Here is a 17,900-nt window from a genome sequence, read left to right on the forward strand (position 1 = left end):
GGTAAGAGCAAATAGATTGAGAGTGAAAGGGATAGAAACAACATTAAATCATGAGGAAAAAAAACCCTAAATGTTAACACTTCCATCTTTTACAGCTGTGTGTGCAAGTTGATGGCAAATAAAACTAGGATCTTGGTTACTTCAAAATTGGAGCATTTAAAGATTGCTGACAAAATATTAATTTTACATGAAGGGAGCTGCTATTTCTGTGGAACATTTTCTGAACTTCAGGGTCAACGGCCAGACTTCAGCTCAGAGCTGATGGGATTTGATTCTTTTGATCAGTTCAGTGCAGAGAGAAGAAATTCAATTCTAACTGAGACTCTCCGACGATTTTCCATTGAAGGAGAAGGCATGGGACCACGAAATGAAATAAAGAAACAATCTTTTAAACAAAAATCAGATTTTAATGACAAAAGGAAGAATTCCATAATTATTAACCCCCTTAATGCAAGTAGGAAGTTCTCAGTAATGCAGAGGAATGGGATGCAGGTCAATGGAATAGACGATGGCCACAACGACCCACCAGAAAGGAGGCTCTCACTGGTACCTGACTTGGAACAGGGAGATGTAGGTCTACTTCAGAGTAGCATGCTAAGCACTGACCATATACTGCAAGGTCGGAGGAGGCAATCTGTGTTAAACCTGATGACGGGCACGTCTGTGAACTATGGACCAAACTTTCCCAAAAAGGGAAGTACAACATTTCGGAAAATGTCTATGGTGCCTCAGACAAACCTGTCTTCTGAGATAGATATCTACACCAGGCGCGTGTCTCGAGACAGCATCTTGGACATAACTGATGAAATCAATGAAGAGGATTTGAAGGTATGTGTTGATTTACATTCAGCTTGATTTTTGATATGGTGATAGTTTAGTGCAATATATTTCTCGTATATTTTTCTACTCTACTATTTCATTCCTAATGCAGACATTTTCTGTGGAATATGTTTTTGTAGTACCTGTGAAAATTTTTAACCTCAAATATTATCTTGAAATCATTGAAATCCTCAAAAATTTATCTTACCTGATTTCTTATAATTTTTTAATGTTATCTGTAGAGAATTTCAATACTGAGTTTTCATCTCCTGCACTTTACCTTTAAGATCACTTATGCTAAAATGAAATTTGAAACCATAACTTGGAAAAACGTAATTGTAAAACATTTGACCTAAACATTGTAAAATTGACCTTTGAAACCTTAAGGATCATGGAAAAAAAAAATGTTTGAAGTACTAGCACAGTTCTTAGAACTGGAGTTTAATTTGGCAGATTTGTCAGACTGCTTAGCTCTTGCATCCTGATATAGATACTGAACAGAGGAGTTAGCTTGATTTTACTCTGGTTTTGTGAATGTACTGGAAGTTATATAATTAAGGATGAGTTTTATACCAAGAACTGGACCAAAATTCTTTTTTTTTCTAATAACTGTCAGTCTGTCATGATGAACTATTTTCATTTTGAAAACTGACAGTTTATTTTCTCAGGATAGAAAAATTTTCTGAAGGAGTTTCCTAGGTGGATAAAAATCTCCAAGAAATATTTAAGCTCATAATTTGCTGAAGCACTGCCTATTTTTTCTTGTGATCTCTGCAGAAAAAAAACCTCTCAATGTGTTTACAAATTTACAATACTAATCTCCATTGAAAGAAAATAGGTACTGATTAATAGTTTTTGATTCTGGTAGTGCTGGACAAATCTTGGTTCTTTCTTTCAGTGTTGTCTGAAAATTTGAAATAATCTCTAAATTGTATTTTATATCAAAGATGACTCACCCAGTGAGTACCTTGCTCTCTAGCCATTGTTGGCTGATTTAAATGCTGCAGTTCAATTATTTGGAGTGAGTTAGCAGAAAGAATGGCAGCATTCATATGTCAGAAATTGTCATATATAGATACTATTATCATTCTTAGTATGGTCTAACTGATTTTTTGATAGGAATGCTTCATAGATGATCCTGAAAGCATGGGTACTGTTACTACGTGGAATACCTATTTCAGATACCTTACCATCCACAAAAACTTGATTTTTGTTCTCATTTTGTGTGTGATCGTCTTCTTAGTTGAGGTAAGAAAATCTGTGCTTGGTGTTATGTTGCTACAAACTATTTTTGTTCAAACTGTGTTCTTGGTGAGAAATGGATAAAGCATAAAGGCATCAACTCATGGAGGTATTGCTTATTGACAGCTGCTGTTAAATTATATTGTAATAACTTTTCTACTGCTTAGACGAGCATTTATTTACCAAAGACAGTGGTTAGTGCACAGCAGCAGAAGACTCAACTTCTCAAAATATCATGGTTATTTTCTGCTACGTGTTACCATAAATAAGAACTGTCGCCCTATGCAGGTCTCTCCTTCACAGGTAAATAATCTTTCATTTTCCATTAAAATATATATTTGCAGAGCCTTGGGGAATTAACAACAATAATTACTGTAATTTTTTGATGAACACGTACATAAGTTCTGGAAAATTGCTTTGAAAACTGAGTTACTAGTTTTGCTCCTAATGAAAGAAGAGTGGTGAGTAAGGCAGAGTGCTGAATGGCTGTGATGGCATTTAAAGATGGATTGGGTATTCCTGCAGCGTGCTAAGAACACTTTTTCCAAGTACAGTGTAAAGCACTATTGGAAAAAGCACTGAAGAATATCTGGCTGTTCATGGAAGTCTGTTTTTCATATAACAGAAATTGCCCATTTTTTATCTTGTCTCTCAATTTAGGAAAGGCTTATAGCATATAGAATCTCATAGTATCCTCCTTTACAGTTAATATCCTAAATCAAGTGTTTTTCTGAGGGAAGGAGCATGTTTCAGACTGGGAGATCAGTGTGACTATTCATATGTCAACTTATAAAATACAATGCCAATTTCTCTTGGTATTTTTCAACATGATACTTCCTAGATTTGCAAGGTGTGTGTATGTGCGAGCAGCTCACTTCAGCAGATCAAAACTGTGTTTCCTAGATGTAGTACCCATAGACTAGGGTTGCTGAACTGGAAGAAAAGCAGCTACAAGTGGAAACATAGAGAAGGGCTTTGTGAAACTATTCTTCACAGTATTATCTACCTTCATCATCACAGCTGAAAAAACTCCTCTGTTTTGAGGAGTCAAGAAGAGAACAGAATTCTGTTGGGAGATGAAAACATATTGTGAAAGAAGATTAATTCTTTTAAATACTTAATGCAAGACATCATGGTCAATCTTGAGTTATTTACTGTAAGACCTGCAAAAGTTAGTGGCTCCCTATGAGAAGACTTTAGTTATGTGCTGAGGTATTATCACAATATATTTCTGTACCAGTGACATAAAAATTTATAGGAAGGAAATGTAGAAACTGTTTCAACCCTTAGAAAAAAATATCATAGGCAGAAATAGAGCAGATTGAAAAGGTGGTAGATGAGATGAAGGTCTCCAGTATTTCAGTGGACAGACAAGAGAATGCGTTATGGGCTCAGACTGGAACACCTCACAATAAAAAGGGTTTAATTCTGTCTTTTAAAAATATTACAATAGATTAGGTGGAGAATTAAGTAAAACTAAGCAGCCAAGCAATATCAGCCAAACAGATACACCAAATGTAGCCGTCAGCTAGCAAGAACAACAATGCAGCAATAACTATAAACAAAGTTTGACATTCATATTTAGATAACTGCCTTTGAAGGTACTGAGAGACTTACTCTTTTATAGTAATTAAAAATATTAATCTTTAAAACTTAAAATATGTTAAAGCATACAGTTGTCATTGGGAATGCATTAGCAAGCCTTAATAAAAGTACGGTAAAAAACAATAATTAGGCACTTGAGAGCCTGATTGGGATACAAGTCTAAATGTAGCTTTCCTGGTGGGATGCACTAAATTATTTCTGTGGAAAGAAGCAGATATGACAAGGTTTTTGCTTCAGGGAGGTTTGACTTCCATTCGTTTAGTATTCTTCCTCTAAAAACAGGTATAAAGTCAATGAAAGAAGATAAGTAAGAAAAAGTACATAAAGTGATAAGACAAAATTTGACTCTGTTTTCTTTGGTCACAGGTAGCTGCTTCTCTTGTTGGGCTATGGTTTCTTAAAAAGTAAGTAGTGGTGATGATTTATCAAGAAATTTGGGGTCTCCTTTGTATTGATTTTTGCTGTAAATAATTAATAAATTCTGCCAGAATTCTCTGTAGATAGGCACTAGCTTATATTCAACAAAATGGTTCACAGCTGGGTGATTAAATATCTCATATAGGTGGTACCTTAAAGTGGTACTTCTTCAAGTGCTAACAGTCAAATGGTTTGTGCCTTGTAATTGAGTACACAACAGTGTATGCAAGACTTTATCTGGGTCAGCTCACTCTGGGATACATCTTCAACATGCTGTAGTTCACAGCTGTCTTTCAGAGGTGCCAGGATAGAATTTTGTAAGACCCCATTTTTACAATTTCCTCTGCTCACCTATGAAAGGTTCCTAGAAGTCACAGGGTCAGGCAACTGAAGGTTAAAACATTCTGAGCAGTGATATGGCTTTTCCTGGGTTAACGCTTTTGATCCTTGTTTTGGTCCTGCAGTGATAAGTCTGTCTTTGAGTATAGAAGCATATGGTGACTTAGGTCTGATCTGGAGGAAGAGGGATTTATGTTGATTTCCATTTACAATAGGTCACTAAAGCCTTTGATTTTTTTAGTACATCTAAAGCATTTTACTTCCATAATAATTCAGTTTTTTTCAAGACTTATTTTTCCTGCTTAAAAGAATTGGATGTGTTTTCCTTGATTAGGCTAGGTTTGTCAGTGATTAAACAGGCAGTAGATTTATTAGCCATTCATAATTTATATTTTATACATGCATGACAATATTTAAAAAATGACTGGAAGTGTATTTATATAACCATTGACATAGTTTTAAAACAAATGAACACTGCAGTACTATTTGGTTTGGTTTAACAGAGAAAAGATAAAAATGCACAATTTACTGTAATGTATTTATTTTTAATTTCCATCACACAGGACAGCTTTGAAGGCAAATTCAACACAGTCAGAAAACAACACCTCTGACAGACCACCTGTGATTGTCACTGACACTAGCAGCTACTACATCATTTACATCTATGTGGGAGTGGCAGATACCCTGCTTGCCATGGGAATCTTCAGGGGCTTACCCCTTGTGCATACGCTTATAACAGTGTCTAAAACTCTTCATCAAAAGATGGTGCATGCAGTTCTTCATGCACCTATGTCAACATTCAACTCTTGGAAAGCAGGTAACTGAGATGGAAACTAATCCATGCACTTCATGTCAATTAAACGGTTTTCATTTTGTTAAAGGATACTGTTGCCTTACATTTACATTTTAAATCAAGTGGAATGTTAAAAGTTTGTTACATAAAGTAATTTGTGAATCTTTTAATGAAACTTGATTGCACTTAAATGAGACATATTTCGGTTGTCAATTCTGATTCTGAAATATCACCTTGCAAGTGTGAGAAAATGAATTGTTCACTGCTCTAGGCAATAAAACTAGAATAACTTCTAATGAATAGACCTTGTCTAAAACTGCAGTAGAAAAGATATAGTCGGCTATGTTGTGAGTGACAAGGAGTCAGGTGTGGATGATAAATAGTGCTTTATTTCATGAGTAGTCCTACTAAAATGGCATAAAACATCAGCTAGTGTGAATAATGATACGCATATTCAGATTTGGTTCTGGAGCTGAAACGCAGCTCATTATATAACTGGTGCAACAAGTTCCATCACCCACTGTACGTGAAGTTCCTATCTCATACGCTTCTTAGTGATGTGTACTGGATTACAAGAGACGCTGGTAAATGACAATACAACATACAGTTTCTCCTTCATTTTCTGTTACCTGATGATTAATACAGTAATTCTACTCAGAAACAAAGAAACTGGTTACAAACTCATACAAATGCTGATGTGCAAATTGTTTGCATATCAGCAGGGCCTGCTGCATAAGGGCTACAGACCTTATGCTTTGTGCCTCAGTTTCTGCCCTTTATAATTGTTCCTTTGTTTTTATTACATTTTCCTAGCTTTTTTCAAAGAGCTGAAACAGAAATTGTGTAGCCAAATTCCTCCAAGGGAAAAGAAGCTGTAGCTCCACTAAATTGGAATGGAATTGTTTGTACTTGAAAAAATATTGTACTAATCCTTAGTATTTTGTATTCAGAAAAAATACACCTTTTGTTAAAGTAATAAATTTTGCATTTTGGGGGGTATTAAAAAATTTGACTTCTTTTTATTTCTTAATCCATAGGTGGTATGCTTAACAGATTCTCAAAAGATACGGCAGTACTGGATGACTTACTTCCACTTACAGTATTTGACTTCATTCAGGTTTGTAGAATAAAAGTTCTAACTTTTTCTGTCTTATAGCAATGTAAGCTTTCAGTTGTACACCATGCAAAAGACGTCATATCAATTTTTTTTCAGTCTATATATCTATGTATATAGCTGCTTATCCTATAAGTCAAATTTATTGCTTCTTTTTTGAGTACTTGCCTGTATGTGTACCTCCACTGTTTGTGCAAATCACTCTTGATACTCAGGCTCAGAAACATCTTTGTCCTACGGGGTGCATATCCCTGCTGCTGCCCACATTCAACTGCAAGACATAAAGGGCATTCCTTCATTTTTTTTCAGTTATCTCGGCTCAAGATTACTATTTTTTTCATACTATTTTTTGATTGCAGTCAGTCATTTTCATGACTTTACCTGCTTAAGCTCTTCTGTTCCCATTTTGCTAGCATCATCCCTTAATTAATTTCTCTTTTATTGAGTATATTGTTGGGTTTCTGTTCTTTTATCTTCTATGGAAATGACAGCTTTTCCTTAGATGGAACTGGTTCCCAGAAAATTTTTGGAGTAAAAGCAAATCTTTCCTGGCCCCCCTGTTCCTCTCCACCTTTTTTTAGGAGATATACAGGCCCAACCTAATCAACCCAAACACTCTGCTGTACAGATTGCCTGTCTCCATCTTGAGTTTGCTCTGCTTTTCAGTCCCTACCAAAACGATGATCTGATAAAGACAGAATTCCTTTCCTTATATCTTTGTTAGTAATTGATAGCTTTGGCTCATGACTTCAGAGAGGCCAGTGCAGCTTGACAGAAAGAGATTCCTGGACATGCATGATAAGCTGCCCTGTCTTTCCAGGTTTTTCTGCTGAAGATCATTGAACGTACCCACTGTCTTGAATCATTTTACCAGTAATGTCTTCATAAAAAATTCTTTCTGATCCTTCATAGATTCAGACTTGTTTGGCAGCTTCAGACTTCCCTGGACATTGCTAATGAAAAAAGTCAGATTTCTCTGAAAGATACAGTAAAGTTATACATAGGACTTTTTCTTTCTGTGCTGATTGTTGAAGAGTCACAGAATGTGGAAGAGACCTCTGGACCTAGGACCTGGAACCTCTACAACCCCTCTGCTCAAAGCAGGTTCAGCAAAAGCAAGTTGCTCAAGGCCAAGCTGAACTTGGGATATCTCCATGAGTCCCCTGAGTAACCTGTTCCAGTGTTTGACCATCCCCAAAATGAAAGTTCTTTTTCTTATTTTTCAATGGAATTTTGTGCATTTCAGCTTGTGCCCATTGTCTTTTATCTTCCCAGTGTGTGCCACTGAAAAGAATTTGGCTCAAGCATATTTGCTCCACAAGAAATACCTAGTGGTATTTATATGAACAGAATATAATTTTGAAATATATGGAAGTTATAAAAATTTGCATATACAGAAACATTTATAATTTATATAAATATAATAAATACCACCAGACAGTCATACAAAGCGACGAGATCCCTCTAAGCCTTCTCTTATAAGGGTAAACCCAGCTCTATCAACCTATCCTTGTATGTGAGTTGCTCCAGTCCCTTCATGATCTTCAAGTCTTTTCAATGGACTCACTCCAGTATGTCTGTATCTCTCTTGTACTGGAGAGCCCACTCGAGACACAGTCTCACTGGTGCTGCGAAGAGGGGAAGGATCACCTTCCTTGATCTGATGGTGATACAGCTGCTGTTGGCCTCCTTCTCTGCAGAGTGATGTTGCTGCTCCATGGTCCATCAGATCGCCCAAGACCTTCTCTGCAAAGCTGCTTTCCAGTCAGTCAGCCTCCAACCTGTACAGGTGCATGTGGTTATTTCTTCCCAGGTGCAGAGATCTGCAGAAAAGGTTGGCTTCTATATGTACTGGGATGCCTAAATTTGTGCCTGGTGGAGATGGAGACGGTCTCTGCTAACCTTCAGTTTATATTTGCTAAGTTCATCCTTCTGACTTCCCTGAGAATTTGACACAAAATTGTAGAGCCGGTTTTTACTCCCTCTTCTATGAGAACAAGATGTTAGATGACTGTGGCTAACTGCTTGTTTAGGGACACTACCTCCTTCTCTATTGCAGCTATGGATATCATGCCATAGTTCTTCTTAGTACTTTTAGGGGCATTAGACATACCAAAGGGTCTTCCTTTTTAGGAAGCAGGGCTTTTCATCCAAGATTAATGAGGCTTCAGGACGAAAGAGGCGAGTGTTACTTTCCAGTCCCTGGAATATACCCAGTTGCCCATAAAAGAAGTGGCATCAACCTTTCCATCAGTGACAAGAGATAGCATCTGTGATACATTCTCTGACAGCCATCTGACCTGTTTCTATGCATCCAGGTAATGACTGCAGTAACATTACCACTACTCCTAACATTCATATTGGTCTTCTACCAGTGTTTGCAGTGCAGTCACCATTTCTTGGAGATCCTTCATGTGAGATGCTACTAGCACATAGTGTTGTCCCTGAGGTTTAATATAGTCACACTCAAAAGGTCATAGTGAACTCATTGAACATTTATGCCTATGGTTATGACTGGTTTTTCCTAAATAATAAACTCGGGTTTGTTAATCAAATTGACCACTGCAGTCATTGCCACCCTGAACCCTTGCTGAGTTGCTGTCTCTACCACCAGCTGCATTTTCCAAACTGGGGAATGTTGGAAGATGTCTCCCCTCCTGGCCTTTGTCCGAGGGCTGAAAGCTCAGCATCTGCGGTCACTGCAGCACAGCACTGCGGCTCTTAACTGGGCTGCATAAGACCTCTGCTGCCATTCCTCAATCATATGCCAATATAGTTGGCTTGTGTCTTAGATTTTTGCTTTTACCTTTTTAGAGAAGGTATCATCTTCTGATCTTCTGTCTGACTTTACACTTATTTTGTGTTTGGAGTTTATGAAGTAACACAAATGTTCATATTTAGCTTTTTATTGAAATAACTGTGGGACCAACAGTGAGAACAATATGGCATCACGATGACCTTTGCAAAATTTGAGTAAATGACATAAATGGGAATTATAACAGTCACTGAGTGACTGTAATCTCAAGTAATGCGAGAGCTGTATAATTTGGCTCAATATCAATTGAACAGCTCATTTGCTTCTTAACAGTTAGAGATACAAGTGTTACTAAATTCTGCAATTCGAAGTAATGAGTAAACATAAATCCATTCTTGCATTGCTGCAGACCAGTGCTATACAGCCTGCCCAAGCATAACCCACATGTGTCACCATTCCTTAAAGAGAAATGAGAAAAACAGTGAAAGAAATCATAGAGTCGTAAAATCATTTGGGTTGGAAGGAACCTTAAAAATTTCTAGTTCCAATCCGTCTGCCATGAGCAGGGACACCTTCCTCTACGCCAAGTTGCTTAAAGCACCATCCAGCCTGGCTTTGAACATTTCCAGGGATGGGGCATCCACAGCTTCTCTGGGCAACTGTTCCAGTGTCTCACCACCCTCAAAGGGAAGAATTTCTTCCTAATATCTAATCTAAATCTACACTCTCTCAGTTTAAAGCCATTCTGTCCTTAGCTTGTTGCAGTAATTTTCTTTTATAGACTTTTATGTTGCTGTTGCACTACTCAGATTTCTGATGAAAAAAAACATGTAGGAAACTTAGAATGCGCTTACCTGTTCATGAAAGACCTCTAACTTGAAGTACTGGTAATTTAAATCCTTCCTTGAATTTATGTAAACGTAGTTGCAAAAACACCAACTACGGGTTTCTTCCTAATGTGAAATTAGTTTTGCTTTCCATCTGTTTCTTTGCTGACTGGTCATTTGCAGTGATGTTTCAATGCGATGTTCATAATTTTGTCCAAATTGTCCTTTTGCAGTCGATTATTCCAGTAAGTATGCAGCTTGAAGTAGTTGTTTAGTGTTAAAAGTAACACCCTGATACAAAGCAGTACTTTGCGATTCTATGTACACTGACATACTTGATGTTCATTAGATTTAGATATGAGACAAAAACAGTCTAGATGCTTAAGGTGCTTCTGCTTCTAGAATGAAGATTGAGATCTGAATTAGCTAATTCTGTCTGGACCTACTGATGATAAGTGGAATGGTGGTAGTTTCTGGTGGGTTAAATAGATTAACTCTGGAACGATTTTGTTCCTTTTGAGTCATTTGTCACCTTAAACCATCTTTTTGTTCTTCTGAAACTGCTAATTTGTTGTACCACAAGTTCTCATACAACTTATTTCCTGTCTTCTGATCAGGATGAATAGTAGTGCTAGTTTCATATGGGGGTTACAGTCCCTTGAGCAAGCAGTGAGTTACAGCTCGCCACTTTTTCTGATCCTCAGCAAAATTGCTTTGCCCAGAACCTTCAGGAGACTGGCATTCAGCTTCTGACAGTCTTGGACAGAGTCCAGACAAGACAGAGACAGCATCAGTAGGTTTGGTGGGTGGCTGCAGATATTGCAAGTGTCCTTCTTACAATTTTAACTGGAGAGTGAGTGCCTAGTTGCCATTGTTTTTGCGTGGCTTCATAATTTAGAAGCCTGAAATACTGATTGTACTACGGAAAACACTTCTTTCATCTATTAGAAAAGATAAATTATTATTCCAACAGGTTATAGATCTGGTCCAAGTTACTTGTGATCTTTTCATGGAGGTTTGTTCTCAGCTGCAAAGACTACTTAGGTTAGCAATTTATGTTTGTTGAAACAATACATAGTTGCCATGGGAAGGAGATTCATCATCAATCTCTAGTCTATAAAATGACAAGTTTACTATATCAATAGTATTTTTCTTTCATTCTGCAGTTAATACTGATTGTGATTGGCGCTATAACAGTAGTCTCAATATTACAACCCTACATCTTCCTGGCATCAGTGCCTGTGATAGCAGCCTTTATTCTGTTAAGGGCATACTTCCTCCACACTTCTCAGCAGCTGAAACAACTGGAATCTGAAGGTAGGAGCGGCAAAATTGGTAGACTTCTAAATCCACAACAAATCAGTTGAGAAGTGATTCCCCCTTTCTCCTCTTTTTTGCCTTTTCTCCTGCAAGACATTGTCTCTGGGAGCAGAACACGTATCTCCTTAAAGCCATGGCTGTTACTGATCCAGCCAATATTGAGTGCTCTGCTGCCAAAGAGCAATAAAGAAGGTCTTTTTAAAGATGGGCTTTTAAAAGCCCACTGCAGCTGAAAACAAATAAAGGCCTGACATACAGTTTTCTTGAGAGTAAATGTAACTTGTAAAATTGCGATCAGACTTGGTATGTGCCCTTTGAGTTTGTTTCTTTGTAAGAAAAATTACAATTGATATATCTTGATTGCAAAGAAATCTTACTTCTGAATAAGTTATTTGACTAAATTTCCTTCCTCACCCCCCATTAAGAGAGCAAAATGTTCCAAATAAAATTGGAAACCTCATTCTGAAGTGTGACTTTGTAGAAGCAGGCACTGCTGCCTGACTCTACAACAAACTGGCAGATCCTCAGCAAATCAGTCCTGAATCTTAAGCAGGAATCTGAATCTCTTCCATTTTACTTAAGTGTAATTCTGAAGTTCCTCAGATCTAAGTTTAAATTTCTTTGATGTTCACAGGGAACCAATATTGGCTCACCACTTTTCATGTAATGCAAGATCTGCTTAAAATTACCATGTCAGTACAGTTGAATCCAGAGCATTAAAGTACTCTGCCTGTGCTAAAAAAGCTTCACATGAGGGAGTTATCAAAATTACAGGAATTAATTTTGGCTGAGGAGGAGTAGCCTTTCTCTTATGGCATCTTACAGAAGGCCAGGAGCTTGCCCAAGTAGTGTACTGACTATGAAGAAGTAATGTGATCCCTTCCTATCATTACACTGAAAGCAGTTTCAACCCATTCTCGAAAAGACTGTTGTTTTTTATCCTGTGCTAGGATTACTTCAGTCATGTACTCCAACAACATATGTAAATCACGCACTGACAGTAGTTATGCTGCTGTGAGTTAGAGCATAGAGGGGTGTGTTTGCATTATATCAAAGATATTTACTTATCTATGTTTATATTGTTCTAATTTAAACACTTTACAGCTCGGAGTCCAATTTTCACACATCTTGTAACAAGCTTAAAAGGGCTGTGGACACTGAGAGCTTTTGGACGGCAGCCGTATTTTGAGACCTTATTTCACAAAGCCCTAAACCTACACACAGCAAACTGGTTCCTCTACCTATCAACACTGCGCTGGTTCCAGATGAGGATAGAAATGATTTTTGTTGTCTTTTTTGTTGCAGTGGCATTTATCTCTATCATAACTACAGGTATGGTAACTTTACTGGAGTACTGAAATGGAAGCCTTCTTCTTCTCTTTAACAGCTCAGCTTTAGAAACTTCTAAGAGAAATAAACTGTTACAAAATCTAGCATTTGTAAGAGTCACTGATTTAAGTAGGTTGTAATAGTAAACACAATTTAATTAAAATAGAAATTACACCACTTTTATCTGGTGTTGTCTGATATTGTAGAGAACTCATTAAAGGGATTAATCTGAAAATAACTGAAGAGACAGAGTTTTCCTTTTCTTGACTGTAATTGCTGTAAAAGTAATCTCATGTTTTAAGCCACGTTACTGTACTGAGCAGCTTGGATGTTGATTATCGTCTGTATAGCTCAAGGGTTTTTAGTAAATATAAGTTCCTCTCACTTGCAAATGGCTAAGACATGCAAAGTTTTAGCGATCTTTTAAAGCCACAACAATAGCAGAAATGGTCATCCAGTTCTTTAATTCCCAACCCACTGACCCATTTTTCTATGTGAAGTTTTGCAAATTCCATTCAAAATCCCCTCAAAAATGACTCTCAACTCCTAGTAAGCACAGTACATGAATGAAAATCACACTGTATGTTGCTATCTGAATTGTATTTGAACTGGGCCCCCTGACTGGCCAGGTGTAGCCAGCCTCCAACGAGCAGAGAATAAGAGACTGATGTCCCCAAAATGTTGGAACAATTCTGTTCTGTGGAAAAACTCAGCTATAGGTTACTTCAAATACAGTTTTTAATTCGCTACGCTTTTATTATGTTTGGGCATTGTTCTACTTCTCCAAATTTTGCACTGAACTTTGTGTGTAGGATCTGGCTGAAATTTCAATACTATGGTCACCAATGAACAAGAATTTGATGACTTGTGAAGGGAGTTTTTAAATCTAATATTCAAATTTCATTCAATCGTACTTCAGTGTTGAAAAGGAGTTATGTAAAAGTGTGTATTTTATCAAATATTGTATGCTATCCTCTTTTTCTTGTATAAGGAGCTCTCCTTATAAAAAAACCCAAGCACACAATCACTTCTGTACAAAAATAGGCATGTACAGTACTTTTCTTACAAAAGAGACTATTAGTTCCCCTAAAATTCATAGGGAAACATCCCCTGCTGCCCTTCTCATTTCTCACTTTGTGCCCTTACTAGTTTGGGGTTTTTAGGAAAACCTTTTCTTGCGTTATTGTTTTTCTGGATATTTTACTTAGAAGCACTATTAAAAAATGTTAAAATTTGTCATCTTGCCACCATTGTAACCTTTACTGTTACAGGCAATAGGCCCTTGGAGCAACACTAAATTGCTTTTCTGATCTGTTAGCTTTCATGAGGAATATTTTGCTTTTATTGCTTACTTCTGTAATTACTCTGATAACAAGATGTCTATAAGAAAAACAGGAGGTTTGCTGAAGAAAACTGTAGAGGAAATAGAGAAGTCATAGAAAGGCATTTGGCTTAAATTCTCAATTCCTTTTAGCACATAGTGAGGTTAAAAATCAACAGTGAGGTAGTTTAAATGCTTGTATTGTACTGTATTGTATTGTATGAACTCATAAAAGAAAATCCCTGGGAAATCCCATATTTGTTACAGCAGACAGTTAAAGCTAAAGAATTTATATCTGCATCTTTGTGAAACAGTAAGAAGATGTCCTCTATTTGCTGAAGAAATGAAAATGCAAACCAGTTCAACTGTTTTGAATTTTGAAGTTGTTAGCTGTGTTTGATGTTGTAGTTAGATAAGAGTCCTTTCACAGATTCGTGAGTGTTGGAAAAAGGAAGGTCAAATCAAGATTGCAGAGACCTGATTCTGTTTACAGCTTAAGTACCAAGATTTAATTTTTTCCTCTGTCAAAGCAAGATGAGGGTTTCTAGTGAGTTCAGTGCCAAAGCCAAGTGTTTAACCGGTGATTAATAGTCCTTCGTATGATTAACAAATCCATGTTTTCTCCATGAAACAAAAGAAAAGAGAGTATGGATATACATTTTAAGATGTATGTGTTTAATTTTCAAATTTCTATTGATTTTTTATTTGCATAGAAATTGAATGTGTTTTTTCTCTCCACAGGTGACGGACCAGGTAGAGTTGGGATTATTCTTACTTTAGCTATGAACATTATGGGAACCTTACAGTGGGCAGTAAACTCAAGCATCGATGTCGATAGTTTGGTAAGCATAAAATGCACTGTACTTTGCTTTCTTTTGAGGAATTGCCTTATTTTGTTGATTGTAGTTGTGCAGTGAATTATCTTCAGAGTTGGATATCAGGCAGCTGCGTCAGAAAAGTTCCCCTCATACCTTTGGAAGCAACCTACTGGCTTTGGTACTGCTCGAACTCAGTTTTTCCATGATCAAAAGTTTTCCTGGCCTACAATAAGCAACTTGCATTTGACTTCCTTTGGAGTCTTTTTCTGGTTTTAGGTAAAATACTCTCTGACACAACGCTTTGTATGTATTAACCCCTTTAATTTTAATAGGTAGGATTAGCTTTAAAACAGAATATTTCACAAGGCTAACTCATCCTCACCTATTTGTTGAGATATGAGAAACAGACAGTAAACTCATAAAAGAATATGAGTTCTTACAGTTTTTATCATACGTTGGCTTAAATATATGAAAATTTTAGCTGTTATGTTTAAATGTAATAGTTACTTATCTCATTACACTTCAGTCATTCTAGGATTTATTTTAGGCAGAAGTCATGTAACAAAATACGGTAGCCTTAATAAACCAATAAAAAACTCTCGAAAAAAAATCTCCCACATCCAGTCATACCTTCTCTGAACCCTAACTTAGCTTCTTGAGCCAACCATTTCAGTATTGGAAAACAAACAAACCAAATCTTAGAGACCATTAAATCTTCATTAGTTTAAATGAGTTGTCATATTAAAAATATGTAATTGGGGCAGATGGTGACAGTGAAGCAATATTTGCAGTCCAACATACTTTTTTTTAAAATAAGTAATCCTGAAGGAAATCCTTAAGAGCCCCCAAACTGGGAATTAACCACTTACAACATCTAATCTCCTGTTTACACATGTGACTGCTGATAGTCCAGAAAGCTGATGGCTATTCAGGGACACATTTTTTTTCTGTCCACCAAATGTTTTATGCTGGCTCTTTCTTTGCTTGTCAGAAGAGCCTGTCTTGAAGAGCAAGCACTTTGTGAAAGGGCTTTATTGCTGTAACTACCAGATGTGCTGAACAGCAATTACATGACTGATGATGAAGTAAAATGAGCTGTTAATAAATCACAGAATCACAGAATTGTTAGAGTTAGAAGGGACCTCTGGAGATCATCTAGTCTAACCCCCCTGCCAAGGCAGGGTCACCTAGAGGAGGTTACACAGGAACACATCCAGGTGGGTTTTGAATGTCTCCAGAGAGGGAGATTACACAATCTCCCTGGGCAGCCTATTCTAGTGCTCTGCCACCCTCAACATAAAGAAGTTCTTCCTCATGTTGAGATGGAACTTCTTGTGTTTTAGTTTTTGCTCCTTGTCCTGTCACTGGGCACCACTGAAAAGAGTCTGGCATCATCCTCTTGGCACCTACCATTCCGATATTTATATGCATTAATGAGATCCCCTCTCAGTCTTCTCCAGACTAAAGAAGCCAATTCCCGCAGTCTCTCCTCATGGGAGAGATGCTCCAGACTCTTAATCACCTTTGTGGCCTCTGCTGTACCCCCTCCTGTAGCTCCTTGTCTTTTTTGTACTGAGGAGCGCAGATCTGGGCACAGCACTCCAGATGAGGCCTCACTAGGGCCGAGTTAGAGGGGCAGGATCACCTCCCTTGACCTGCTGGCCACACTCCTCCCAATGGCAACGCAGGATACCATTGGCCCTTCTGGCCACAGGGGCACTGCCGGTTCGTAGTCAACTTGTCAGCCACCAAGACTCCTAGGTCCTTCCTTCTCTGCGGAGTTGCTCTCTAGTAGGTCAGCCCCCCAAAAAATACAACAGTGACAACAATGTTCACTCAGCTGTCATTTGTAAACTCCATCTTAGCCCTTTAAGGCATAATGTGATTACTCTAAGCGTAACAATCTGTATACAAATAATGTGCACATATTACATGGTTTAATACAAACTGAAAGTGTTTCACAAGAGCAACAGGAAGTCTTATTGTAGAATTCAAAGGGTGTTTTGATAAAGAAGAACTTCCCCTTTTTAAAAATAGAGTGATATTAAAATGTAATCTATTAGTAGCAATAAGGAAGTAACTCCCTTTCCCCTGAAAAGAAAATCTCAAGTTGCTCTAGATATTTCTGAGTGCTTTGCTCTATATTAAAACAAACTACTGCACTGGAGCACTGGTTATATTATATTAATGAGAGCCTTCTAAGGTACATCAGTTTATAGGTGAATCCCCTGAACATCTTTTAGCAGTGGGTAACTACCCACCCCCATTACATGAATTACATGTCATCAGGTATATCAGATGACAAACTAATAGATATTGCTGGCAGTATGATTTTCCTAACATTCAAAAGCTGCTCCTGTGCACAAGCAGATAAGAATAGCTTAATGGTGTCAAGACAATAAAACTGCTTTACTGGACGATATAGATGTATTATTTTCTACTCTGTAGTTCTCTGCATTTAGCACTTCCCTCTTTAAAGTATTTTACAATTATTTCATTGAAGATGTACTGCAAAGGTTTGCCTGACTTAATAGTCTAGTTGGTCATACTCTGTTTTTCTCTCAAAGAGTACTTTGAAGCTCCCCACAAGACCACATCGACTAGAACTGACACATCTCCATGTGTCTTCAGTTATAGATATGCATGCACTGCTCAGTGACATCACTGTTGCCCTTCCTTGAGCAGCTGCGACATCTGTGCTTACAAGACTGCAGACAAGCATGCCTGAGTGAATAGCACATTTGTAGGTAGCAGTCTTTGGTTGTCAGACGAGTGGGAGTTTTCTGCAATGGTTGCTGCATGGTTGAAAGCCATGCCCAAAGAAGTGGCTGCTGAAAGTACATAATGTTAAGCTCTTACTGAGTTGTTTTGCAAGATATTCAGGGTACAGGACATCAGTGAAATAAATGCAAACAGAAGGACAGAAAGACAGGAGAGTAGGGAAGCAGGATCACATGAAAAAGGAAAAAAATGTACCAGAAGAATTATTGGCCAAACAGAGGGGTAGGTGGCAAATTTGACTTTATTCCACACAATCTCTGTCTTGAGTTTTCCATGACACTGGCACACATATTGAAGAATTCTGAGTTTCTAGGTTGGTTTTTATTTTTACATATATAGATATTGTCTTTGAAGCAATTTCTATTGAACAGATTTGGCTTTAACTGAAAAATCCCTATTGTCTCTATCTTCTCAGCTTTT

The 17,900-nt window shown here is 37.5% G+C and overlaps 1 protein-coding gene across 1 annotated transcript in view; it reads left to right on the forward strand.

Moving 5' to 3' along the window:
• CFTR (cystic fibrosis transmembrane conductance regulator) overlaps nucleotides 1-17,900 on the forward strand; it is an 83,463-nt gene that overhangs the window by 44,760 nt on the left and 20,803 nt on the right. Inside the window, exons 14-21 of the mRNA XM_027682190.1 lie at nucleotides 96-828; nucleotides 1,939-2,067; nucleotides 4,033-4,070; nucleotides 4,986-5,239; nucleotides 6,253-6,332; nucleotides 11,078-11,228; nucleotides 12,336-12,563; nucleotides 14,623-14,723. Coding sequence (XP_027537991.1) covers nucleotides 96-828; nucleotides 1,939-2,067; nucleotides 4,033-4,070; nucleotides 4,986-5,239; nucleotides 6,253-6,332; nucleotides 11,078-11,228; nucleotides 12,336-12,563; nucleotides 14,623-14,723 — 1,714 coding nt within the window. The remainder of the gene's footprint in view (nucleotides 1-95; nucleotides 829-1,938; nucleotides 2,068-4,032; nucleotides 4,071-4,985; nucleotides 5,240-6,252; nucleotides 6,333-11,077; nucleotides 11,229-12,335; nucleotides 12,564-14,622; nucleotides 14,724-17,900) is intronic.

This window comes from Neopelma chrysocephalum, unplaced genomic scaffold (assembly GCF_003984885.1).
Source record: "Neopelma chrysocephalum unplaced genomic scaffold, ASM398488v2 Primary Assembly neopelma1_62, whole genome shotgun sequence".
NCBI classification, from domain to species: domain Eukaryota; kingdom Metazoa; phylum Chordata; class Aves; order Passeriformes; family Pipridae; genus Neopelma; species Neopelma chrysocephalum.